This window comes from Centrocercus urophasianus, unplaced genomic scaffold, assembly GCF_019232065.1.
Source record: "Centrocercus urophasianus isolate 14NV4802_14NV808 unplaced genomic scaffold, USGS_Curo_1.0 seq_17, whole genome shotgun sequence".
NCBI lineage: Eukaryota > Metazoa > Chordata > Aves > Galliformes > Phasianidae > Centrocercus > Centrocercus urophasianus.
The window spans coordinates 4,097,525-4,125,359 of NW_024884722.1; the positions used below are offsets into that span (position 1 = coordinate 4,097,525).

The 27,835-nt window shown below is 40.7% G+C and overlaps 1 protein-coding gene across 4 annotated transcripts; it reads right to left on the minus strand.

Moving 5' to 3' along the window:
- Nucleotides 1–27,449, minus strand: PLEKHA1 (pleckstrin homology domain containing A1). Of its 4 annotated transcripts, none has more exons than XM_042818391.1 (13): nucleotides 27,362–27,449; nucleotides 16,164–16,324; nucleotides 15,520–15,576; nucleotides 14,675–14,720; nucleotides 12,444–12,541; nucleotides 10,755–10,886; nucleotides 10,018–10,161; nucleotides 9,144–9,212; nucleotides 8,512–8,576; nucleotides 7,614–7,677; nucleotides 6,315–6,404; nucleotides 5,213–5,253; nucleotides 2,174–2,482 (listed from the first exon to the last, which is right to left on the minus strand). In XM_042818391.1, exons 2-13 carry the CDS (start codon nucleotides 16,302–16,304, stop codon nucleotides 2,257–2,259), a joined length of 1,173 nt encoding a protein of 390 aa, XP_042674325.1. In that variant the 5' UTR covers nucleotides 16,305–16,324; nucleotides 27,362–27,449; the 3' UTR covers nucleotides 2,174–2,256. The 4 variants fall into 4 exon arrangements, with proteins under 4 accessions (XP_042674322.1, XP_042674325.1, XP_042674323.1 ...); XM_042818389.1 differs by having other exon boundaries at nucleotides 5,183–5,253; XM_042818388.1 differs by lacking the exon at nucleotides 5,213–5,253 and having other exon boundaries at nucleotides 1–2,482.
- Nucleotides 27,450–27,835: the final 386 nt, after the last annotated feature.

Consider the following 27,835-nt stretch of genomic DNA (forward strand, 5'->3'; position numbering starts at 1 on the left):
TTTAAGTTACCCAAAGTGATTTATTGACAATTTAAATGTGACATATTTACAGCACTGTTTCTAAAATAATTTAACAATTTTCATAGATTTATAAAAGTACTGATAAATAGGAGACCCTGACAATTACCAACCACAAATATTTCCCTATTCTACTGAGCTACATCAGTAGTTCTTTCTGTTGCCCCCCTCCCTCTCTTTTTAAAAGATCCACAATGGAGCTGCTTCACCTCCACCCGATGTGTAAAATTGCCAATACCAAAATATAGTAAAATGAACATGCAGTGTGAAAGCTGTACCAGAGCAAGTGATTTCAGATGTTAGACTACAGTAAAAATATTTTAATGCAAAGTGTCTTCCACACCGAATGTACTTGTGAAAAAATAAGCCTTTGAAGAGCTATTGTTTTGTCTCTAAAGAAGTTAAAACCTACAATACTAGTTTAGACACTTACAGAAGCTTCCAATTCTGTGCTAGTTTTCACATGTATCTAAAGAGTCAAAGAAAACCAGTAATATACAAACACCACTGCCTTAAGACTGTGGTTAGTTAGCTTATGGATAAAAAATGAAGGTGCTGACATAACTTAAGGTTCTGAAATTAGACTATATTTCACTGTTCCATCCTTGGATCAGCAAACGATCACGGTAAAGCCATCCGTATCTCTCAGGCAGGAAGTCAGTTTGGAAGTCAGAGAGCAGATGGACTGGTATGATATGTATCTTAGGTCAGAGCAGGCAAAAAAGTAACACAAAGCTGGACTGAACCACAGTAAGCAGCAGCAATGACACATCCGTGGGCTTCTGATTAGAACAGCTTTTCAGAAACGATGAGAAGCACACGCTCAATCTAATGCAATGCTTGAAATGTAAAGGTTCCTCCCCTCTGCACCACCGAAGCCCCGTGACGCAGTGTACACAAACGACAAGCATTCATTCTCTCTTTCCCAAAAACATCTATTGCACAGCCAGTAGATGCAATACCAGAAGCCTGGCATCCCTAGCGCAGGCTTTCTATTTCTAAACAGCCGTTTCAAACAATGCTATTCAGAACAACTCTCAACCCGAGGTCCAAAGCCACTGAGAATGGTTTGTGTACACACCTAATGTGAAAGTGTTTCAACAACGTGAGAAAAAACACAGGCACTTAAGATCGTTAGTGCACCAAAAGTTATAGGCCACAATTGCATGACTGTGAACAGTTCAGTACCAATAAGGACAAAACTAAACGAGGAGGTCTTCCACTGATCCAACACAGAAACAACTGTTCACAAAGCACTGATGAGAAAACCATCCTCAACACAGTAATCAAACGATACGTTCAGACACTGAACAAAAATAATTACTGCAAAGCCTCATGTAACACAATATAAACCCTACGTAGTTCAAAAGGTCCAAAGTGTCCAAACTCACAAGTCCAATTTCCCTCCTCCCCCACTCCATAACATTACATGCAGTCCGTTAAAATCCAAATGTGCAAAAAGTTATAACCCACCTTTAGGAGTGCATCAAAAATAGACTATTCAAAATATTATTTTAGTGGAAATTTTTCAGCACCATAACTAGAATTCCAAGGGAGCCCAGAATTCTTATTCTGATAACAATTCAGTTGACACTTTTGATCCTAAAGAACAGAAGAAACATTTTGTGCATTTCCTGCTATCTGAAAGCCATGGAGAGAAACAATTCTCACACATGCATAAAATCTTACCGTAGTTCAGAATGAAGTTTAAGTAATCACATATTTTGGCAATCAGGTTTTCACAGCACAGCATTAATTGTAAATTTAGTTTGCCAGATCAGGAATGAAAAGTTGCTGGTACTTTGCTAACCTGCAAAAGTACATTTTTGGTTTTGTCTTTTGTTTAGTTCATTGTAAATTGTGCAGTTTGGCCCCTCCCTGGTGATTCACTATCAGGCTTTGAGAAAACGCATGAGGTCCATTTTTGACCCTCGGCTGAAAGGCAATATACAAACAAACATATATATATATACACATATGTGTACATAAACACACATACATATATATATATATATAAAAATCAGTGTTTGCTTTTTATTTTCGTTCTTATTTCCTGTAATTTTCTTTGGTTAAAAGTCTGAGCAAGGAAATTAGAGGACCGAACAAATGGATCATTCTCCAAACACTTCCATCATTACACATCGCTAACTGGAAGGCTGGCGTCATCCAGATCCACAAGGCCAGGATCCTGTTCCTGAGTGCCATTTTTGCTTTGGGGTTCCCAGAGGCCCTGTTCAGTCACTTTGGCAGCTGATTCTCTTGCAGCGACAGCCGGGATCTTGTAGCTCCCTGGCTTGGCCTTGGTAAAAGATTCGTGAAATCCTCGCTTCTCCAAGGCAGGGTATTTGGCGTGAGGGTTTGGGACCAGAGGGCTGTTGTGAGTGGCTGTGGAATGTGAGGTGGCTGGGGCTGGGAGGGCAGAACGGAGAGCATGGTTGGGGTCGGAAGAAGACTCGGGATGCTCCTGGAAAAGAAGGGCACGCGTCAGATCAAGTCACTGACACCGCATTGCAAAGATGCAGTCTCAGATTTCACTCTCAGAAACAAAATCAAGACAGGAAATACACAAAGCAAAGCATCAGCCATAGCAGGAGGAGGGAAGTGCTTTCCCAAGGCAGTGTATTAAGTGTGAGCCTACAGCAGTGTGTGACAGCAACATCCATTGCTTCATTTGAAGAAACTACATTTCTCAAATCAAGCGCAGCAGCTCCTTACACTTTATAATGTAGTCCAGCAAACTGAAGCTTCTCATTTTATTAAGACTTTTATAACCTTCTGAAGACGTGCACCTTCAAAACTACTGAAAATGACATCTTTCAGAAATAAACTGATTCCAACGTTTACATACAACAGGCACTTGCATCCTAAATCCTGAAGCACTTTTACAGGCTGCCCAAGGAGGCTGTGGATACCCCATCCCTGCAGGCATTCAAGGCCAGGCTGGATGTGGCTCTGGGCAGCCTGGGCTGCTGGTTGGTGACCTGCACACAGCAGGGGGGGCTGAAACTAAATGGTCTTTGAGGTCTTTTTCAACCCAGGCCATTCAATGATTCTATGATGCTCTTCATTCTTCTCGCAAGGATCAATCTCCTTACTTTATTTTGGGGACTAAAGAGAAATGGCAACTCTGCTTTGCTATTAAAACCACATAAGAGCTCCAAAGTTAATGGCCCAGAAAAAAAAAAAATCTTATTCCTTTCAACTGTCAAGTTACTTCCTTGGGTTAATAACTGTTACCTGCCATTCTGTCGTCCTTTACAAACCGCTTCATGAGACTGACACTGTAGAAAATAATCTAACATTCACTTCCTGAAAGAAATAAATTACCAAACCATCTAGGTACTATTTAGAAATCTAAGGCACAGAGCTCACTTTTAGACCTGCTAGGTGATGGGAGCAGTAAGGGATGCAATTTAACTATAGTGAGAAAATACAAAAAAATGGCTGCTTAATGCTGACAGGAGAAAAGCTCTAAAGGCTTGGAGGCTCAGTCTTTGACTGGGAGCCTGGAACATCTTTCAGCAGTGCAGGTGGCATCCTGAAGGTACCACTAGTAAGGATGAAACAAAAGAACTTAGGGACAATTGATCTTAGAAAAGCTGGAATCGTTTTGGATTGGCTATACTTGTACTACCTACTAAACACATCCTCACACCCAGGCAATAACTACAACAGCTTTTATAGCTGTATCTATCCATATTGGTGATCTACAATGAACAGACTTTAAGAAAATAAACCTTCTGTGTCCACAAGCATGTGGAATCAAGCGAGCCATCATCACAGCAACTTCTATGCAGCCAGGGGCTAGGTATCCCTTTGAACCATGACATGAGGACAGCCTACCTGACCTACACCTCTACCTCCAGAAGACAACGTCTCAGATTCTGCATCCTATCTGTCAGCTCTGCAAGGATGTCTCAAAGACCTTGGGACAGCTAAAACAGCACAGGATGTTAAGTTAAATAATACGACCAGAACAACGTGCAGTGATGCACTGAATACTTCACTGCATGTATCAGGAGCTGCTGCTGCTGCCACTTCTGCAATGCAATGTTCTTCTGTGTTAGTGCAGGAACTGAAGAAACCGGCAAACCCACGTGTGGACACAAATCAAGGCACTTCTCAAGCACTTTATTAGCAAAAAAACCTATCACAGATGTGTCCAAGATGCAAATACGTATCCTAAATGAAATCATTTTTCCACAGCAGTTTCCAAAGTTTCTTTCAGAATGCTATGACAGCAATTCATAAATGCAGTCATAATGGATTCTGCCAAATAACATCATATTTCTTTTCCATATGATGCAATACTACAGGATGAAGGAGCTGTTCATCTTTCTCTGGACTTCAATTTTGTGCTCAAATTCAATAAAGTTTTACATATTAATTGCACTGCTGTATATCAGACCTGACATGACAGCTCACTTTAAGAAAAACATTTGCTTTAGGAGATTGTATGATTCAGCATATTACTACTGCTCATCTTTTTAACAATGCTCACAGGTGAACACATGGACAGCAGTGAGGGAGCTGAGAACGAGATCTCTACACAAAACTTTCTGATTATATCAGCCAAAGGATACTTGGATTTTACTACCCACACTAATTTCACATTTAAAAGACTCTGCTGCTAACGTTACTCTCAAGCTGCACTGCTTTGAACGACCGCACATTACAACGCTGCTACGTTTGAACTAAATTTCATGCAGACACTTACAAGCCATGCAGATCAGGCTGCAGTATTATCCTTCCAATTGCTGGAGTTAAGACGTGCAGTTTTGTGTGCACGCATCTGCATTAGTTTGTGGGTAGCTGAAGTTTAATTTTGCTTTTGCGCAGTTTCAAAACAAAATTTGAAGTAAAATGGCAACATGAACTCTCATGCAAATTGGTTTCTGTACTTTCGTTTCTAAATTATATTACATAATTTGCTGTGTTTTAAAACATATTCTAGTTTGAAGTAAAGGTTTTTGTCACTTTTCAACTCCAATTATTTTAAAGGCAAGAGAATACAGCGCAAACCTGTAAGTGAATGATGTAATTTATGAGTTAGTTCTCAGTAATGGTAACAGGTAGCATTATTTTTAGTTTCTTAATAGCGCAAATTAGTCTCTAGATCTACGCCCTCTGTTAAGAAGGCAAGTTTCCATGAGAGCCCACATACGTGCTGCATTCACCAGTTCTTGATGTATACCTCTGTATACAAGGATTCGACAGCCTTCTGGCCTGCCGCATCTGGAACACAGTGCAAAGCTAAGATTAGAGTAACCTATACTTGGGGAAAGAAGAGAGGGAGAGAGAAAAGGGATGCAGACAGTAACAGCGAGGTTGCTCAGTTAGCCCCATGAAGGAAACAAACCAGCATACACAAAGAAAAGTTATCTGCACATTTTCATGCCCCCCGAAAGAATTAAGATTTACGATAGGAAGTTATTATTTAAAACCAGCTCTCAGCTGCAAAAATAACTGGCAGCTTAGGTTCAGTTGACAGAAACATCAATGCAAATACGTAGTCAGGTGCCAGATTTAAGTTACTGGATTTCAGATTATGGGGGTGATGACATATTCAGCTTATTACAAAACACCCCATAGCCAGAAAGTGAAGAAGCATACCTTGCAGCATCTGAACTGTACAGTATTCCATTTGTTCTATCTGGCTATACGTGGGGACGCTGTGACGTAGTTTAAATGCAAGTATGGATGAAATGCTGGCATCCTTCACAAACATGAAGGTTTGTCACAGTGCCTCAGTTCAGTAATGCTAGATGGTGTTCACACTACGTTTCCAACAGCAAAGCCTAATTCATGCGAGCAGACATTTCTTCAGAAAGTGTTTTAAATGTGAACCTGTATCTGCATATAAAATGAACTACGAGCAACAGACAACGAGAGTCTAGCAGCTAGAGTTGTTGCAAGCACATTAGGATTTCGTCACTGGAATGCAAAATTCAGTTACCAAAAATGCCTCGCAGGAATTAGGAAGGTTCCATTTTACTCATAGCAGCATAGCAACAAAAGATCCAACTGAACTCAGAAGAATTCTTCTATGTTAGCACTTGCATTACCTACATGTTCAAGACAGTACAATGCATGTAAAGCAACATATAGATAAGACTAAGCTAAGTGTTCATTAAAAACACAAAATAATTTATGCCTGTCAGTAGGAAATTTCATGCAAAGATGCCACATTACTACAGGACAGAATGGAAGACAGACAAAAAGTAAAAAATCTAGAACCTCGTGTGCAGCAGTGAACACCAACTAATTGCATTTCTTTAAGTTTCAGAGTAACATACGGAAGCTGCTGATCTTCCAGGTCCCCGCTGTGCTACAATGGCCCCAGAAATGGCTTTTATCCAGCTGTGCATGTCTTCTGGGCTGTCGGCCTGGATCAAACAACACGAGGCAGGTTTAACTATCAGCTCTTTTCTCAGCATGCTGACCATCTGCATAAAAATCAGAGCCTTATCCCACTTTAACCGTCTCTTATTTAAAGCCGCATGGACTTGTATTTCTTAAAGCTGACATTTCTTAAAATTTTGCCTTGAATTTACCATTATATACTTATGTTCCTATAAAATAATAAGCAGCAAGTGTATAAATAAGTACTCACACAAATACTATTTACATATTCTAGGTTCATTTTTTTTTCCTTAGTTTAAACAAACAAATTAAACCACCCACATTAATTGTTACAGATCTGCTGACCTCCCTCAGGGGACTCTGCACAATGACAACTTCTGCATCTCAGTCACTTTACTTCTATGAGGTAATTACTGAAGAGCTACAGCAAAATAAGAAGCAGTCTATATTCAGAGTCTGCTATACATTTACATAGATCAAGGGTCTTACAAAGATGAAACAGATTGACAGTGAGTGTCTGAGACAAAGAAGAAGCTAAAGCTCCCTCTATTAGATTGCATTTGACTAAAACTAGCATATACACCATCAGAAGCACGTGTAACATGTCAATTCTGTTCAGCTATGAGACAGCCCAGAACTCAGCATTTGGCTCCAAAACCTTTATCAGATGATACAGGCCATTCTGATCCTACAAGAGAAAGCTGGAAATGATTTCCTCCTCCAGAAACAGGAGAAATAGCACTATAAGCATCACACTCCCACACAGCTAGACAATGCAAGCCTTTGAGATTTACACTAAATCAAACATTAAAAAAATAACATGGTAAAGATGCAGTGAATAACATGCATACAGATACATACTGCCAAAAACACTTTCAGATACAAAAACTGGGTGTTCCTGTGCTATTTTCATGTGGCAACTAATTTCAATCTGAGAACTCGATTACTATAAATAAAGATTCAGTACCTCAAAGTAAAAGATTTAGTATATTGAGTGGATACTATGGAATTTGAAAACCCAAATACCAACCAAATCACACTAGGATTTACTGCTTTATACTGTATTGCTCTGTTATTCAGAGTACCTCTCACATGCATCTTCTAAACATAATGAAAATTGTATGCCTTCTGAAAATTACAGTACATTTAAATCCAACTTCAGAAGACAAATGGCACTGCTTCTTTGTTCTGACAATGTCAATCTGTTTCACCCAAAGTTTAGAAGAAATTACCTGTACATAAAAGGTTCGAGAAGTAGTGACAATTTCAAAGAGATTGTCTCTCATCATGATATCACTGCAAATGAAAGAAAAGAGTTCACCAGGAAGTTCAACTTTCCCAATTCACTTTAATACTCTAAAACGTGCAGAGAACCAAAGCATGTGCTGTCTAAAGACCTCTGCATTCTTCATCACCCTGTATTTTTTCCTTAAAAAAAAAAAAGTAGAAAAAGAGCAACTCATTGAACTTAGCCTGAAGACTCTTTAGTTCACTAGTGACACGCATGCTTGCTCAATATTTTTAATCTGAACATTCAAATTCCTATTATATTAAGTTCAAATACTGTTTTCGCCAGATTTCTCCTAGACTTCATATTTATATTTTGGTTTTGATTTGGCAAAACATTATTCCTAAATAGCAGCCTGCTTAAAAGAAAAAAAAAAACCACAGTATCTATCTCCACAGCTACAGAGCTGATTCATTCCTTATATTGCCACTCATTAGAAAGCAAACAGAAGGAGACAGTGAGTTCTCATCTAAACTTTGGTCGTTTGGCTTGAGTGTTTGAGTAAGACAAAGGTCTAAAGACTGTAAAAGCAGAAAAGGGACAACTAGAATTGTTGCCCCAAATCAGACAGTACTTATGCTTCTCTGACTCATGACTGTATGATATTCCTTTATTCTGCCCTCATCCAATCTATTTGCATTCTACAACAGTAGTCAAACACTGTACGTGTGGAACACAGCACTCCCACTTTCAGTTTTACACACAAACTACCTGTTGCAAATGAAGAGCATTGTACATGTATAGTAAACTGAAGCTATTTAAGTTCCTCCATGTTTCCAACAAGCAGCCCAGTCACAACATGCAGCATACTGTGTCCCAAGCACCAGCTCTTCTCTCCTCACCTTTGTTTGCATTCCTGAACTTTATGGACCTCTTTAAGTGGTATAACTCTGAGAGGTTCCTTCTCCTGAAAAAAGATAGAAATAGTACTTTTAGGAAACACACAGCACTGCTTGTGAACAGCAGATTTCCTTCCCTGTCTTGGGTGCCATGGGGAAAGATCCCACCATTTGTATGATAAGCATCCCCTCATCCTAACTTCAGATCAAGAACTGCAAGATTAGTCACGTCCCTCCACAAAATGAGCTGCTGTTCAAGAATAAAGTGTATGTGAGAATGAAGTGACAAGATATTAAAACAAAATCAAGGTGATTACAGAATATACCCTATCATTCTTCAGTGCAGTACTGGCAGAACCCTAAAAAGAAGACTGAAGTCTGATTTAACAGCCACTTTAATCATTTTTAGCATTAATTGTGGAGGTCGGTGGCCCTGCATGTGGCAGGGGGGTTGGAGATTCATGATCCTTGAGGTCCCTTCCAACCCTGGTCATCTTGTGATTTTTTTTCTTCTTCCCAATCATGAAGTTATTATAAGACACTGGTACAAGTTTCAAGAGTAGAATGACACATTTTTCAAAAGCATTTTGGATTTTCTTGGAAGTATTGTCGAGAAGCAACAATCAGAATCTTACCAGTTCGGACTTAAAATATCCTATTGTGTTTTCATCCAACTGAAAGTATCTTCTTTTCCAGTTCTTCATCTGCAAAAGGAAAATAACTTCATATATAATACATACACAGTAATATATATATATTCCCCAAGACTGCCTTTTGGCAGGGGAGAGCACTGAAAAGATTTTATAGTAGAAAATACTAGCTTCTGAAAGATTTCTGTGCAAAAACCTCCACTTAAAATTGTAGCAGAAATGTAAGAAGACACTAATTAAGTTAAATGCTTCTAGTTAATTTTTAGTGAAAACCTGAAATGCTACCAGAAGGTTCATAATTCAAGATAAAATGACTCTGAGGGCTCACAGTATGTATATCTCGCCTAATCTGAAGAGTTTATTTGCTTTTAGTCAATTTAGCAAGGCACCACATGAACAGTTCCACTTGTATTAATCAGCCTAACAAGTGGTACAATTCTTCCTCTGAACTACAGTAAAATTGTAGCACACTAAAATAGTGTTTTGTAAACACCTCAGTGATTTAAAAAGGAATTGATTTCTAATTCAGACGCTTCTAGGAAACAAAATAAGGAGCTCAACATAACTGCAGTAGAGCAGAAGTTTTAGTTGAATGCAGTAACCATAATGTGAAAACCTATGCGTGAACAAATTTTTCTCTCCAAAACATCAACAACGTCGAAGACCATGAATACAAAAAAGACAAATTATATTCCACAGTAGGACACTGCTTACTTTTAATCATCCTTCATACTGGCAGCAATGCTGTAATTGCTGGTAACCATGTTTTTTTCTTTACATCTGCCTACTTGGTAAGTAGAACTACCACGTTTAGACCTTTGCTCTCGACTAAGGAAACATGCTGATCTCAAATGCTTACCACTGCTCCTTGTTTTACACAGTAGCCAGCTTTGATAATAGCATTATCTGGGGGATGTTTGGCAGTAAAATAAGGAAGGTGACTTTGTGATCGTTTCAGGTAACTCCTGTCACCTCCTTCACTGCACTCGTTGACTTCTTCTTTCTAGAAAAGAAAAAAAAAGAGGGAAGTTCAGCATATTCTCATTCTTTTTTCTAATGGTGAACCTACACTACCATGCTGTTGTCAGGGTCTGGGCAGGGAAAGACAGGATTTAAACAGCAAGGATGTTTTCTATTTGTTTTTTTTTTTTTTTTTTTTATTGTTGTCCTACAAACTCCTGATGTTTCTGTGTGAATTTCCACCCCTTCCCCCACCCCAAATGTTACTGTACGTCAAGATGATGCTTTTGTGCAAGATTAACTCTTACCTCTCACTCAAGAGGAAATGGTTACCTTAGAACATAATAATTTCTAGGCAAAACTAGGGTTACTTCTGAAAGAATGCTTTACCTCACATATTTTCAGTGAACTTCACTTTCTGTCTTCACAGGCTCATTTCCTAAGGTTCTTTGTGATAGTTTAATCTGTTGCCATCCTTACTACCTCTAGTAGCATAGCACAATCAACTGACATCAACTCCTTTCACTCCACTCTTCCTGCCCATTAAGATGACAGAACTTTGGCACCATTAACCCCAACAACTCATTTCAGACACACCCAAAAAAAATAATACCCCCCTTCTCCCAGAGGTATTACCTGGGTAGGGGTAATGATAGGAACACCACCAACAATTTCTGTCCTGTAAGACACTTGCTTCTTTCCACCTGGGCTTTCAGCTTGACGGTTTGCATTATCCATTTGACACAGAGGATCAGACTGCTTTGGTACCTCAAATTGAAACACAATAATTAACTACGTTTTACAAAATTCGTATGAAAACAGAAAGAAAAAAAAAACAATCCTAAGAAATACTTTCAGTTTGCACTCAGCAGGATTCAAGAAATGTTTTCTAATTGTACAGGCTAGAAATAGTTTACATGAAAATATGTTGCAATGGCTATTCTTCAGTCCTCAGAAGAAGACCAATTAAGATGCCACCAAGTTGAAATGAAATCTAAAAATCACTTCCAAGCTTTGCCATGATCGCTAGACTTGATCTTCCAGAAGGATGTCTAATTTGTAGAACTTGTTCTTTATATCCCACTTCCTTTCACATTCCCTCAAATCAGTAATAAGTGCTGAATGGAGACTCCCCACTGACTGTGGAACTAGCAACTAGATAAATATACAGGCCAGCCAAATTCCTTCAGGAAGAAGTGGCACCCAGATTCTCTTTTTACAAAGTGAATTTTCACGCAAGTCTTTGGTACACTCAAAGCCTGAAATTGAATGGATCTAGCCAAGAACAGCAGCTACTTTATAGTTTGCTGTGATTCTAGTCTGTACAGCCAGGACTGCACGTTTTACAAACAAAAGAATCACAGAATGGCTTAGGTTGGAGAGGACTTTAAGGATCATCTAGTTCCAATCTGCAGAGAAGTATGAGCAATCCTGAGAGCACAAGTGTCAGCCTGGGACAGCTTTCCCCTGCTCCTCTTCATGAAAAACAGAAAACCACAAAGCCTTCTCACTCCGGTTTTATTTATTATTAATAGTGAAGTTTTTCTAAGTCCAAACAAATGCCTGCATTAAAACAGTTCCAACAACTCATAGAAACATCACATCCCTAGATAACCCCCAAACATGAGAAAGCTACCACCATCAACAAGAAATGAACTGTGCTCTGCTCAGAACTCTTTCTTGTAAGGGTATGCTCTTAAAACAGCTCATATCATCACTTCCTCAAATATGGACAGAAACAGAACCATCACTTCTGTCTCTTAACAGACTGAGGTAATCCACAGATGTTTTCCATGATGTGATAACCAGCTGCCCTGCTACAAACCAGGAAAGCAATTTAGCAGTTTTAAGAACACAGTTAATAGCTTAATACTTCTCTGAAAAGATATTACTTGAAATCAGGTAAGAGCCTTTGTAACACAGTATCATGTATCTGTTCACTATTTTAATAATACTTTATGAATTATTAAACTTCAGGTGACATCAGGTAAATGCATGAGTACATTTCTTTGCCTGCAAGCATTTTTCAGATATTTCAATTAATACGACAGCATACAGTAATTTAAAACCCTTATTAGAGACTATCACGTGTTTTATTCAAGTTAAACTCACATTTTTGTCCAATTTCCAAAGCAAAAGGCAAACAAAAATGAACAAAAATGAAAGTTTAGGAGGGAGTTCTGTTTGGTTCCTTCAAGTCTTGGAAATGAGCCAACACTTGTTTACAGAGATAAAATGGCCTCTCCAGTGTGAAAGCCAGAGACATGCAACAGTTGACAAAGCTGACACTTGAAAACAGTGCTACATAGGAATGAAACCACTTACTGTGATTTTGGTAGCTTTGTTCAGAACATTCACCCATTCTACTAGGTCTTGCTGATCATTGGCTTGTAGAAAATATTTTCTCATCCCTGCATTCATAACTGTTAAAAAGCATTACAAAAAGTTAAGAAAACTGAAATTTAAGAGCAAGCCTCACACCACAGTAAGAGCTACTTCAAACAGATAAGCCAGTTCAAGTGATTAAGCTCAGTGCTGCATTTCTTCTTAAGAAATCATGGTAAGATACACATACAACCACTGACTGGCTTCCTTTATTCAGAGGAAGCCTCACCTTCTTGCCTTTTTAAAAACAAAAACAACTGCAACACTTAAAATGCAGCACACATGATCTGTTCAATACTTTTTATTTAAAAGGAAGTACTGGATTTTAGTCAGAATGGTTTTTTTATAGCTGTTTCCTTTTCCCAGTTTCAATTTCCCCAAGCATCAGGCATTATACTTCTGCAGTTTTGACTTTCAATCCTCTGCCCACCATCTACCATCCTTTGCAATAAATTCATTAATGCAATACAATCTCAGATTATTAATTAATGATCAATATTGATTTTTCCAGCAATAAATACATGATGGCCTGGACCACACACCTTTAAAAGAGTCAGGAACACAAAACTTTTATTTTATTTTAGTAATTTGACAAAGAAAGAAGAACTCTAGTAATTCTGTATTTCCACCCAGCAACACCCAGCAGACTTTTATCCAAAAAGGACAAACATCCTTCTTTCTGAGTCACAGTGAAAAACCATCACTAGGGACCTCACAAACTAAGAATTTACACTGAAAGAGCATTAAGATAACCTCCAACTAAAGCTCTCCCAGAACTGCAAGGTATTTGCTGCTTTACTTCACAGTTCAAGTCATCACTAACATACGTGCTAGAAACAGATACTTCCACAATGCCTTCACCACTTCCCCCAAGTAGGTGGCTTACAGCAAATATTATTAGATGCAAATATCAATTCAAAATGCAGAACTGTAGAATGAGTTGACAACAAAATTCCTTCAAAATTTAAAAGAATGACAATAAATAGGGCTTCTTTTTCCCCTCTCCTGAAAGGTTCAAAGACTCTTTAATGAGCCAAGAATATTAGAAGCTGTAAGTCAGCAACCTGGACAATTAAGGCTTCTTAGAGCTGGCCCAGCATTAAATGTAGCTTTACTGCTGATGAGGATAAACATCTCTGCATGTCGATATGGAGAGGAATCTGTAGATGGCACTGAACTGACACACGAGGTACAGAATCCCTGCAGCTCTACACACAGGGTGATTTCCAAGAGTTTCACGAGCTCCAACACAGGCACCTTAGAGAAACCCAGTGCAAAGGAGGCAACTCCCTCCAGGGAGGAAACAATACATTGCATGGGTCACACCACGTGTTAACCTTGTATGGATCTGCACAAAGTGCAGCAAAGCTGCCTCCTCTGGGCCTATGTGTAACACTACCCTTGGCAAAGGTGCTACCTAACTGCCAAAAAAACCCTGCAGGCATTTCCAGAACCTTCAACTGAGATAAAGCTCTTTTGAGAATGCAGTCATAAAGAAAGGTTGCTTGTGAACAGAGTAGTGGCCAACGACCACCTTTATGTATCATTTTGTGAGTGCTAATAGCTTGCTATGAAATTCTGGAATCATGTTAAGCTCTGGAGAAGTGACTTAGTTATAAGCAAAATTATTTAAAAAAAATCTAAGGGATTTCATGAGCTGCCAAAGCTTTATCCAAGTTGAAACAAGCTCAAGCATCAAGAAACCTAGAAGGTACCCCAAGCGAATTATTTCCTTCATTGAAGCATCATAGGCTGAAATTTAACCCAAGAGCATTGGCAAGCATTATGGTGTTTTAATATCCATTAAATGTACTCTTTTATGAGCAATACAGATTAAAATAGTTAGATGACTTGCCTCCATAGCTGACAGGCATGCTGTATCTCTGAAAACAGCCATCATTTTTAATTAGCTTATTAATGTCTCAAAAACTTCAAAAATCTGAAGAAACAACTCTTACCTACTCCTCATTAAGCTGAAATATGAAAAAGCCATAAAAACACATCATGAAGAAACCAGCATCACACCCGTACTAAAGAGGAAATGGTGAGCACAAGCCATTTCTAAAAACAACACTACCAGCTGTATCTAGTAATAGAATTGCAGAACGTTTCTGCAAGTTTCAAGTTTCTGAAGAACTTACTTGGCACGCATGCTGCACACAAGAACTTACCAAAACAGAACTCTGCCTTTGGCCTCAGCTTAGTTGCATCGCTAACCTAGCAGGAAAATTAACATTTTAAATATCACTGAGTACACAAAATATACATCAAACATCACCACACTCTTGTAAACGGCTGAATTTGAAGATGAGCAACATAGTGTGTGCTATAGATCTCATTATACCTATGATGATACACAGACAAAAAGAAAAACATTACGTAATATTCAGTTTAAGGTGTACATCCTATGGCAAAAAGACAGCTTAAGCCACATGCTCCTATTCCTTAAATGTTAGGATTCCCCATCCTTCTGAAGAAGGGAAAAATCTCACAGACAAAATGCTGAAGTTGCCAAATGCAACGCTTGTATTTGCATTTTAACTTCTGTATCTCAACAGAACTAAAAATTTAAAAGCATCTCCTACTGCTCAGGGCTTCAGTCACTAAATGTGAGCTTTCAGTCAAAGCAGTAGGAAGGAAAAAAATAGGAAGGAGATGGGTACAGAAATGTCTGTAAAGATGTGCCTGTGGTATCGATGTGGCTAGTTATATCTCTTTCAAGAACAGAAAAAGTAGGTGATAAGATGAAGGAGAAGAACAAAAGGAAAAAGTTACATGCAAAGAAAGGCTGATTTTTTCCACTTATTTCTTAATGCAAAATTTGCTGTAAGTTTAAGCATAGAGACTCTTTAGTTTCCCTGGGCAAGTAAATGAATAAGAATTCAGTATTTACTACAAGTTTCACTGTTCTGTTATTCAAGATCATTATTACTGCAAACTATCACACCCAATGATTTATCTTCTACTTCATATCCATATCAATATCTACCAACAGGTGTCCTACGTGCCATCTTACCTTTGAAATATAGGTAAGTTTAATGACTCCAACAGGCGGAGACCCAGAGGGAAGATTCTGAAACAAATCAATGTTACAAAGTGAGACTAAACCATTGTCACTTCACGTTCAGAGTTCACAGATAAAAAGCGAATCATTCAGTGCCACAAACAAAGAAAATCCAACAGGTTTTTACAGACAATACACAATGTACGCTTCCAACAGGATCTAAACCACTTGTTTATTACACACATCTGGTAATAAACTAAAAACAGAAAGACTGCTAGAAACAATACAAGCAGTAATTGTTTCAGAGGTGTATGCATTTGACTAGAGGAAAAAAGGATTCTTGCAGGTCTCCAACCAGGAAATCCGGAAAGAATACTTTTTCCTTAACAGATGTTGGCATCTTATGTATTTTGATCAGGGCAGGCGGAAGGGACAAGAAGTGACATTTAGCTGTTATGCCACATACTTCAAAGGCTGCCTCACGTATTTTCTAAGAGAGATGGAAAAGCTGTTGTTTTATATATACATTTTTTTCCTTTCTTAAAGTTTCCACATGCACAGAACTAATAATAAAGCACTTGTTCAACTTTTTAATACACGTACAGAAGGAAAGAAATCAAACTGATCCATTTGGCCTAATAACTATTGCACCTCACCTGGGGGTTATCCATGTACCAGACCAGACTGTCTTCTCTCGTGTCCAGAATGAAGTACCGCCGCAGAAACTTCCCGCTATTCTCATTTTCTTCAATGTCTAAGAAACCACAAATGCGATTCTGACGATCCACATAAGGCATTTCTGACCCAGAACATCACACTGCAAAACAAGAAGCAGACAAGTAAAGCAAAGCTCCTCAGAACTGCTTTTAAGACCACTCCAACTTTTCAAGCAGTTTCAGCTCAGACCCAAAAGAGATTTCTACAGAAGAATCAGTGAAGTGTAGCTGTTTCCTCCCACAGATGGCTCGTCCTTACTTCCTTGAAGCACACACTCAGGATATCTAAGCAGTAATTAAAGTGCTTGTTTTTACATCAATAAACAATAACCACCAATAGGGCAAAATTGAGATAACGTTAACTTCTTTACAGAGAGAGAGGCCGTGGATGTCCTGTCCATCCCTGGAGGTGTTCAAGGCCAGGTTGGATGGGGCCCTGGGCAGCCTGGGCTGGTATGAAGTGGGAGGTTGGTGTCCCTGCATGAGGCAGGGGGTTGGAGATTCACGATCTTTGAGGTCCCTTCCAACCCTGGACATCCTGTGATTCTGTGATGTTTTTTTTATGCTTTTGTTTTAGACATTGACCTCCGTGACCAAGGATCTTCGTCAGCAGCACCACCATCCAACATGCTTTTTTTTTTTTTTAATATATATTTTGCTCAAGCAAGGCCTACAGAGCAGCTTTTGGAAATACTGCTCACATTTTCTCTTTATTCCTCAAAAAAGAATTTCATGGCTGACAATGGTGCAAACAGACAGCTCTTCATCCTTGTACATCAAGCAGTAAAAGCGACGTGTGCAGCAGAAACGTGAACACATTTCCCAGCCTTAAGCAAAAGTCTCAATATACACATGGCACCATGAGGGTCACCACGGGCTGCCATTCTTTTGGGTTTTCTTTGCTGCCAAAGAATCTGCACTACTGTCCACCCATTCCCATTCTGCCTGCTTCAGCTTTTAAGGCTCCACTCTTTTTGGTTTTGCCTTCTCTTAAAGGACAGTTGCTTTACCTTGCAAGCCAGCCCTGCAAGACTAAAAGCAAACTTCGACATTAAAAAAAAAAAACACAAAAAATACCACCAAAATCTAACTTAAAGAATAAAATCAGGCTGGTGCCAACCTTTACTAGGTCAGAACCGAAACAAAAAAAGCAAATTCTTCTTTGCATTTTGCTAAAAACAAACAAACCAAACCAACACAACAATATTAAGTTGTTGTGCTCAACAACTTAAAATATTAAGTTGATGCATGAAAGGTTTAAGCACTTGAGACTTTTTCCAAGAACTTTCAGCTTCCACTGTGTAATTTAATATTTATTAAAATTGCACTCCATTTCCATGCTTAGTTACTTGATTTAAATAGATATACATGCATATAAGGAGGCAGACACCTGATAACTGTCTGTGTCTCACACAGCACAACACAAGACACTGGTAAGTACATTTTGAAGTGCTCATGTTTGGCAATCAGATGTAGACATAACATGTACTAATTTCTGGATATCACATACACAAAAACACAGACAAGCTTGCATTTACAACTGTCCTTTTGTACCACTGGTTAGGATTTGAATACCATTCAAATTTTGCACCAACCACTGAGAAATAACTTTTTTTGCTGACACAATCCTGACACCATGCAAAAAGTTGTTCAATTAACCAGTTTTAAGGCAATTTATTCCATCTGTGAGGTAACAAACTTTTTTGCACCAGCACCACATTAACCTCCTGGTGCCAATTCAAGCCTGAAATGCTGCCCAGCAGGGACCAGAGCTTCCCAATTCCATTCAGCAGTGGTTGCAAAAAAAAAAGCTGAAATAGACTGCAGTGTCAGAGTGAGAGGGCACTTTAAAAATCCAGTTGTTTTTCTTCCTTTTTAAATTCTTTAATCCTAAAGGCATATACATTTTTGCATATGATGAAGTCTGCACACTTGCTGGAGATGCAAGCCGTTCTTTGCAGAGTGGCAAGGATGTTACTTGGGTATAAGCCTGCTCTGAGAACCTGACCAATTGGTTCTTTTCCCCCTTAAGAGGCAGAGGAGTGCCCACATAAAGTATGCAGTGGTGGTTTTAAACTTCAGAGACACCAGTTTGATCTCTAGTGAAGTATCACAATTTCCTAAGGTGATTAAATTTTCTTACCGTGCCCTTGCAATGCAAGTACCACAGAACTCAGACAAGCTCTGTAACTCAGTTCTGCTTGTAACCACGTGTGACAGCAGACACTTGGGCACTCTCAAGACTCTGTCCTAACAGTAACCCCACCAGCTCTTGGGATCTCTTTACACTGGAGGAACACCTTCTCACTATGCACCCTATACAAACAGCAGTAGCTAGGGGCAAGCTTTAGGGCGGCTGTTTTCTAAACTATATCTCTAAACTGGCAGAACTTGGCATCACAGTTTTAATTTAAATAAATGCAAAACTTGTTATTTACCACTGCTCTCCCAAATTGTGCCAGGCTGTCCCAACAACACAAGTAGTGCTTCTGAGACACAAGTCCAGCTTAGTATTAAGTGCTGAAGCTCTCAGAGAAGCTGATAAGAAGTATGTGTCAGTGGCTGGTTTCCTGCTGGAGTAGGCTGAAGCTGCACTTCATAGGGTTTCAGAAACCTACCCGATGCTAAAAAGCCTTAAGCTTCATTATAAAATTGAAATCCAACATGAAATCATGCAGTCATCCTCCAGCCGCAGAACTCCGCTTCCATCCTATTATATCTTGGCAAGAATCCACCCCCAATTAATACCAATTCCATTCAGCTTTCATTAACAAACCATAATTTGATAACGCACGTAACGATCAATTTAGGCCTTTCTTCCAGTTATAAAGCAGCTGAACACATGACAAAACCTCACTGCAGCACCCTGCCTGGCAGCTCCAGACAGACAGCAAAGCAACGAACGCAGAATCCTGCACTGCTAATGCCACTAATATCAACGCCTCAGGTTGGAAGACCAACCTAACAATTCTTTACAACATCAGCTTAAAAATGCTCTACGTAATACAGTGTTATGTAAGATACCACTTACTGTTAGTGACATTATTTCAGTGGAGCAGCTCTTCCAACCTCACAGCGAGGGCTGTGCTATAACCCAAACAGGACGCCTCGCTTATTTTTGTAGCCTTACATCCCTTTTTTCAGCAGCAGAGTACTAAATTAAGAAGGTACATACCTCAGCCCAACTTCTCTCGGATTTCCCCTCTCACCACTCTTTTCCTCTGTGTACCAACATTCCTTAAGATTTATATCACAGCTGAAGGCTTTTGAGCCTCCTGGGCACCTCCATCTAAAAGTTACTGAGCGCCTTGTTCCAGCCTGCAGCTGGGTTATATGACCAGAACCCCAAGAGGCACACCAGCATCTTGCCCCACCAGCTCAGAACAGCCTTTTCTAACTCTCCTACACTATCTGCTATTTTTAGCTTCACACCAGCACCTGCTGAGCTCAACTCCTTTACAGTTTGAAGGCTTCCTCCACCTTTTCAAGTCCAAAGCCTTTATAAGACGAAGAAAGCATGCAAGGTAGCATTTCGATTACTTCAACTTTCCTTTCACAGTCAGTGCTTAATTTACACAAACAGAAGGGGAAAGGGAAGGGGAAAAGCTCCAGCAATTGCCTGTCTTTCCTGCAGTTCCAGTGGCAGCTCAATCGCTGCCAGCTCTTTGCTTCTGCCTCAGCAATTACCACCAGCTTCCCGCTGTAAATCAGCAGCTCACGAGTTGGTCATCATTTTTACTGACCACTTACTCCATTTATTGATTCCCATGGGTAAAGGATGAGTTCAGACTGTCCCACTTGTACCCCGCAAACCACAGCAATGAAAGCTTTCCTTCTCACATGCATACTGGACAATAAAGAGGAGGAGGGAGAAAACCCTGAGACAAGCAGTTCTGAAGAGCTTTGGAAAACCATGTAATCTCCCAGTACAGTTGCTTAAACTTTGGACTGTTCATCCCTTGTAATGTTTTCCAGCAGGGAGGCAGAATGCTATGTTGATAACTTCAGCCCAGCAACAAATTCTCTCCCATCCCTCACAGACCCCTTACAGTTTTCTGAAAAGTACTTAAAACATGCAAGAAAAATAAAGCAAAATAAAACCAAAACCCTGGCAGCTAGAGAGATGGATGACTGGGGCACTATTTTGATGATAATTTAGGACTGACTGTTCCGAAATGACATGCTAAGCTTCCCTATTTCCCAAAGATCCATCACTGTTTCTGTTCCATTTCTGTCCCAGACGGTGCAGCAAACTGAGTGCTTCTGTTAAACTGATGACATGATTGATTTGCTAGAAGCTAAAGAAGCTGTTAGCAGTGATCTGCAGATGAGAACTGGAAGTCTCCAGGAAATGTTGATCTCTACATTTAGGCTCCTTCTCCAAAGTCAAAAATAAAAGCAGCTGCACAAGAGAATTCTTAAATACACGAAGAAACACAAACAAAATTAAAAACAAAAATAAAAATCAAACAAATAAAAGCAGCAGAAGCCTCTCCTATCCCTGATCAAGCTATGAGGCATGTCTAACAATAGAACCCTCTGCTCACAAGCATCTAACCCAACTTCCAGCCAAGCCACAATACAGAAGCAGCCTTACTTGCACTGATGAATCACCTCTGAAAAAGAGCAATATTATCATGCACTTAAGCCTTACTCAGTCATCACCATCTTTAAAACATCTGATCTATTGTTTTTCAAGCCTTGTTAAGTCACAATAAACCAACTATTCCACTCCTCTCCTTTCCTTACCTCAGTGAGACAAATGCCCATAGCTGTAGTCCACATTATCTACAACTTGAATGCTACAGCATTAATGTGATTTAATACTCACATATGACAAAGTCCTAAGGAAAATGCTCTGATGTTTCTTGAGTCAGTCAGCTACTATTTATTATATTGACAACTAAATATTCATTCACTGTGCAAAGCTTTGTGTAGGTCAGAATCCCCAGCACTTGGAAGGCCGGAGGGCTCCTCCAGAACCAGCCTTACTGATTGCATCCCATTAGTGTCACATGAGGATTCACGGTGGCGAGGAGTAATCTTGGAGCTCTACAGTAAGAACAAATTCAGTGGGAGCTCTTCAGCGAGAACAAGGCTTTGTCTGCCTCATATAAGTGAGCCAATACTCCTTTAGAGAACACATGCCAGATCTCCAACCATCAAATAGCAAAGTTTTCAGGTCACTGTCTTCCTTTTTGTCTATTGTTTTCCCCTACCAAATTAAAGAAAATCCCATTCTCAATAAGAAAGAAGCAAGCTGCAAGCCTACAGAATATGCCTTGCACCAGGCATAGCCCACAGCTGGTTGCTGGCTCCCCCCCTCATGCACTGTACTGCCATGTCATAAATACCAGCTCACGGTGCGGCTGCTGGCTGTGCTGGCACCGGTGTTCCTCACAGCATGAATTACAAAGCATGCAAAGAATAACCACACTCCACCTACAGACTAATCCTAACAGCACCAGGAAGCCATTGGGCTCCTGGCATTTTGCAGGATTGCCCCATGACCTACACGCAGCAAGACGGAAATACTCCAGAAGAATCATAAATCCTGTCTATGTGCAACAACATGCCTGGAAATCCTGAACTTACCATGAACAAACAACAGGCTGGTTTTCAACTTACTGCCTTCCCCCAAGGAGGGAATAAATGGACCTCTCACAAAGCAATGCTGCACCTCCACTCTTCCCCTGCACCCCCCAAAAAAAGAAAAAATAAAATCAGAGCAGCAACACAAATTAGCCAGCACAAATGAAGAAGCCAGTGTACTTACAGTGAACTTCATTTAAGGAGTGAGGAAATGAAAAGGTTAACGAGGAAAAAATACAACAAAAGCCTGAAGTTGTGACTAAGCAGGAACATTACTGAAGCAGAAATATCCTTTAAGCATCGCTACCTAACTCTGCAGCACAAAGTCTTCAAGCTGAAGAAATTAATTTGCCAGATGAACTATTAGTACAGCCTAAATTCCCATCTGGTATCATAAGCTTTCCTAAAGAACTAACCAATAATTGAACAACGTCCTTTGAAGTGCAGTGCTGGGAGGACTGCTCCCTTACACCAAACCTGGCGTGTAACTGTTCTAGCACTTAACAGAAGAACGCTTAATTAAATCTCTAGTCTGAACAAGTTCAAATATTTTATTGGACAAGGGATGTAAATGTGATGGGGACCAAAGCACTCATACACATCAAAATAACTGCATATTAAACTGATGAATTTATCACATCTCTGTCAGTGCAGAGACTGCTCCTGGGGGCGTAGGCTCTCAGCAATAAGAACTCATGTTTGCACAGCTTGATAATTGCTGTCTAGTCTGCACTTTCAGTTTACAGCAAGGACAATTCCATCTTTAACTTCCAGCAGAAGGATTTTCAACCAAAATACTTTTAGCTCAGTGGTGCGGTGGAAAAACTGATCTGTTCTCATCTTCTTTCACCTGAAAAGCCAACAAAATCAAAAGGAATTTAGGGCATTCTACCGTGCCAGCAATAACTAATAAACAAAACTGATAGCTAAACCACTCAGATGTAATGCTTACCTAGAATTAATGGCATTTTCCACACAAAAGGAGAGTTGACAGTGGAACACAGTTTTGCTGTCGTTCCTTGGATCACAACAGAAAGACCTGGCCAATTCAGGTTTTTAAGCACTGCTTTTATACTTTTGCTTTTAATACACAAAACAACGCAGTGCTCCTCCAGCCTTTAACAACCTGCTTTCTACCTTTAACTGACCCAAAAGGTTTTCTGCCGGAATTCTTTCTTCCTCGACTTCACACTCAGCAGGGAGCTCACCTACCCTCTAACTTCCAACATAAGGAAGCCCTAGGCTCCAGGCACCTCAAAGCCTGACTGCTGTACCTTGTAACGGCTGGTGATGCACTGAGCTCTGCAGCTCCAGCTGAACGTGGAGGGACAGAGCAGCAGTTTGTCCCAGGCCACACAGAGAGCTTTGGCAACGCACAGAGCTCAACCTGTTTCCCAAGTCTCAGCACAGCACTCACCATTGAACCACCTTTCTTCTACATAAAATACCTAAACTATTCAGATTTTCAAGGCAAAGGCATATGTTCAAACCTGAAAACTGTTTAAACTGTTAAATGCCACAAACGTCTACCAGACCTGCAACTCCCTACTCACGCAGATAACATCTGTTAAAAGTAAGTGGCTCATACAGTTCTGCCCCAGAAAGCTTAATAAGTTCCTTCTCCAAGATTAAAGTAACACCTACACATTCTAGATGCTTCTGCAAGTCCCTGGAGGGAGAAAACGCTGCTCAGTGCTGAGACAATGAACCAAGCTTCCTTCCTCAGCAGCACAAAACCCTGCTGCTTTACCTAGCACTAACAGGAAGGTGTTATTTATAAAATTGAGCCATACACTAATACATCTCTAAGTGTTTCAAAATTAGACTACAGCATATCAGACAATGACCTTTGACTTACAGATGTACAAAGTCCTAGTCTCAGAGAGCAGCATAGAACTCTTTTTTTCTAAATAGTTCAGCCTTATCTCTACTATCAGTCGTTTTGTACATTAACACGTATTACTTCAAAACCCAAACTGAAACAAGTACTTGTTTCTCTAACCTCTTCAGCATGCTTTTTTTTTTTTTTTAAAGAGAATGCACATTATTGTTATGTCAGGTGAGCTCACTGGGATTCTGACGTTCCTGTTTCTTACGCAGTTCTATAAAGCACTGTGAGCAGTACGTCCCACCACGTCTCGCTGCATTTAGACTCAATGAAACCAAAGAACAGACAGTTTTATCTCTTGTTCTGAACTACTTACTCCACTTTGTAAAAACGTTCTGTGCTAAATCCAGTTACCTAAATTCACCTACTTTGGCACTGAAACAAATGACTGCCCTCTACTTTCACGCAGCCGTACAAAGGCTTACTCAGCTCAGCTCCGAACCCCCGCAAGCATTTTCAGAGAACACTTTCTGTTGCTCCTGACTATCAGGAGAAAACAACTGTTGTGAAGAAGGATGCTTTCTCTTCTATCACAAGCCATTGTTCAGACTAGCAGTGACATACAGCTGGCTACAATGGAGCACATACCACCACAGGCTAGGGAACTTCACACTTCAGACTCGCTCTCACTTTCCAGTGCTCCAGGCTCGCTGCATTTTGAAGTGACTCCATTTACTGTGATAGGTGTCAGCTCAAATAACCAGGGCCATTTAGTAATAAAGACACTGATGGAATTCTAAATCTACTAAAATAGATTAAGAATTTTGCAGGCCTGGCATTTTGGACTCTGTCCAATCCTGCGCTGGAGGCCGTACTGCAGGCACAGATCAGGTCACATTTTAGTAATGTCCTAAAGCTTTTTTCTAATCTGTTACAGTCAATGAAAATGGACTTTTGCACTTCCTCCCTTCTGCATTAACCCTCTGACATACAGTCAGCCTTTATTACTCCTGCTGATAGAACTTAGTTGTCTTCTGAAACAAGCCACAGCTATTTGGAAAAGTCAAGGCCTTTTCTCACATTCAGGTTTTTTCCCTGCATGTACACATCTCTGCACGCCATGGCACACATCTTCTCTCTATCATTCAGTCACTGCTCCTAAGAAAGGACAACTACAGGGGAGAGGTGACAGGGAAAAAAAAACATTAAGGTGCTTCCTATTTCCCGTACACACTACTTCTTTTGTCCTCCCTCAAGTTTATATGTAAGCATCTCTTCTTCCAAAACACTTTAATGCTGCAATATACCCTGTTAGTCACCTACCACACATCCTTCTCCTGATTTCCATCTTTGAAATGCACACAATGGAAGCTTGTGCCAGCTGCAGTTATGTAACACAGAAATAGCTTAAGAAAACAGATTTCATCTGTACATTTTACTAACTCAGAACTGATTTTTCCTACAGTAACAAAATAGCAGCGCTGAGTAACTGCAGACACCAGATTCATGACAAGTTTGACTTTTTTTTTATGTTAAGCTGTCTCTGGCAGCCCAGTACTCAGTGATATCATGCCAAGTATTAACTGTTAGAATGCACAGAACCCAATATAAACTCTTGAATTAATACTTTATGCCGTATCAGGGCTTATTTACCACTGAATTACAAGGCTGACAATCCCTCTAAGCGAGACTCCAGCCCACCCCCTAATGCTTACGGATGTGACAAACAGGAAAGCAGAACTTCCACGCTTCTCTGCTTTAGGAACCTGACAGTGTCATGCACATTGTTACTTGTGTGAATTGATCAACATGTAAAAATAATAACCAGAAGTGGGAGACAAAACTGCAGGAACCTAAAAGGCAAATCCACTGCTCCAAACCCACTGTTAACGCTTTCTAGAATGATTTCCTCTCAATGTATCCAGCATGGTACATCATAAGAAGCAATGACTAAGCTCAGAGGAAGAATTCTTTCCATAGGTGATCACACTCCTGCATGTACCTGAAAGATTCACCGTAACTCAGTTGTGAAATAAACTGACACAAGCCTTCATTGTATTTCATAACTCTTTTTACACCAAAAGAATAAAAAAAATCCTTAAAAATTTCAGTCTGGTTAAGTTTGTTAAGACAGCCAGAAGGAGTACCTTGTTGTACAGCATCCAGCCACAGACATCCCCCACAGCTCTATCATGGTAAAGACTGGGTTTGTGCTGTATCACAATGAACATGGTCAAAGTGTAGAAAAAGGAAGTGGATAAAGAGAAAAAAATAAAAAAAGACAAAAAACCCTTCTGGACTCAACAATGCAAAGCTATTCTAACACCTCACAGAGGCAAACTGTGATCAAATACGGTTCTGTTTTCCAGTGTCACATATGGGATTGGGTGAAGGGGAAGAGAACAGGACGTGCACCTTTGCAGATACAATGGCCCCTTCGTAGTGAAGTAAAGCAATGTGTCAGAAGGCAACAAAAAGCTTACAGCATCCAGAAGTCTGGATTCCACGCACATCTTTGTATATATACATAAATGGCTGGTAACCTCTGTAAAAGCACGCCTTTGCATGGTGAAGCACAAAGAAATGCAGGTCTTAACAACTGAAGAAAAAACACCAGTCCCATTCTCAGCTTCACTCAGTCAAATGAGAGCACTTTCTACCTAACGATCAGCCTAATAAGTTGTGTAACTGAACTTTTCCCCACTTGACTATTAAGTGTTCTGTCAGAGCATTTTTAATCTCCCCCAACGAACCATGAGAATTAAGACAGAAGACTTTTCAAAAACAGGCCTCAAAATAACAGCCTGCTCCTCAGAGACAAAACGCTGCTCTCTTGAAGTCACTTGGCAAATATTTTATGCAGTAATACAACACCTTTTGTGCAGGTTATGCGTTAATTACTCCCAAGGCATCTGCAGAATTTAAGTCTTAAATTCATAACACTCCAAACGCACATTTGGAATGATACCTGTGCTACAGAGTTTAACACACATTTAAAGGCAAGCTGTCCACTCAGAAACCGTCTGCATTGAGAAACAAGCAGCACAGGTGGCTGAGCAGCACGCTGCTAACCTGCAGCTCCCTCCAACAGCCGGTTTGCAGCCACAGCAGCGCTCAGGATGAAGGCTGGGGGCTGCCACAGCCACCACAGCTCCGCACATCACAGTGGCCCACGCCCAGCACTGCAGGCTGTGCCCTGGTAACACCTGAGAATACAGAAGGGAATGATAACAAATAATAATAATAATAATAATAATCAGCACCAGCACTGTAGGCTGTGCCCTGGTAACACCTGAGAAGACAGAAGGGAGAAGTAAATAATAATCATCATCATCATCATCAAAAAATAAAATAAAACGCGGGTCATGAGATCATCCTCTTAGCGCTGGGGATGTGACTGAGCCCTGAACGCCCAGCGGGGCGATGGTGCCATCGCCTTTTGTACCTTTCGTACAGCTCCCTCGAGGTGAAGCGCCCGCAGACCCTCACACCAAAGCCAAGATTTCGTCAGAAAGTTTTTTTTTTTTAAAAAAATGACATTCGAAAAAAAATAACCATAAAAGAAGGAGAAGGGAGAAGCCCGAGGCGACCAGACGGAGCGCTGCGCGAAAGCGGAGGGCAGCGCCTGCCCCGCACGGCAGGAAGAACGCCGCCGCCGCCGCGCCCTCGGGCCTCGGGCGGCCCCACGTCGGCCCTCCGCCCGGCCCCGAGCACTTACTGGAGGCCGGCGCAGTCCGGGAGCTCCGTGAGGAGCCGGGCCGCGCGCGGGTCCCGTTCGCCTCCTCCTGCCGCGCTCCCGGCACGTCACGACGGCAGCGGCTCGAACTCGCTCTTCCCTTCCCCTCCCCTCCGCTTCCCGCCCCGCTCAGGAAACTCAGCCGCCCGCCCCCCCCGCCGCTGTGCGCGGCGACGCCGCCGAGGTCCCCGCCCTGCTGTGCGCATGCGCCGCAGGTCAGCCTCCATAGGCGCAGCGACGCCGCCGAGCATCCTGGGATATGTAGTGCGCGGGCAGCGCTTGGCGGGAGTTGTAGTCCCCGCCTGAGGGGGAGGTGGGCCGCAGGCAGGCGGGGTGCCGGGCGTGTCATTAAATCAAACACGGTGGTCTCCTACACACACACACACAAAAAAAAAGTACAGTCAAAAAGGGGAAGGATATGTACAATAATTATGTACAATAATTATGCACAATAAT

Excerpts from the sequence above, each read along its gene's own strand:
- PLEKHA1 (XM_042818388.1), bottom strand. The coding sequence starts at position 16,304 with ATGCCTTATGTGGATCGTCAGAATCGCATTTGTGGTTTCTTAGACATT. Across the intron at positions 10,887-12,443 it reads ACAAAGCTACCAAAATCACA|GTACCAAAGCAGTCTGATCC; the intron begins GTAAGTGGTTTC and ends TTTCAATTTGAG. Across the intron at positions 2,483-6,314 it reads CTGGAAGATCAGCAGCTTCC|GAGCATCCCGAGTCTTCTTC; the intron begins GTATGTTACTCT and ends CTTCTTTTCCAG.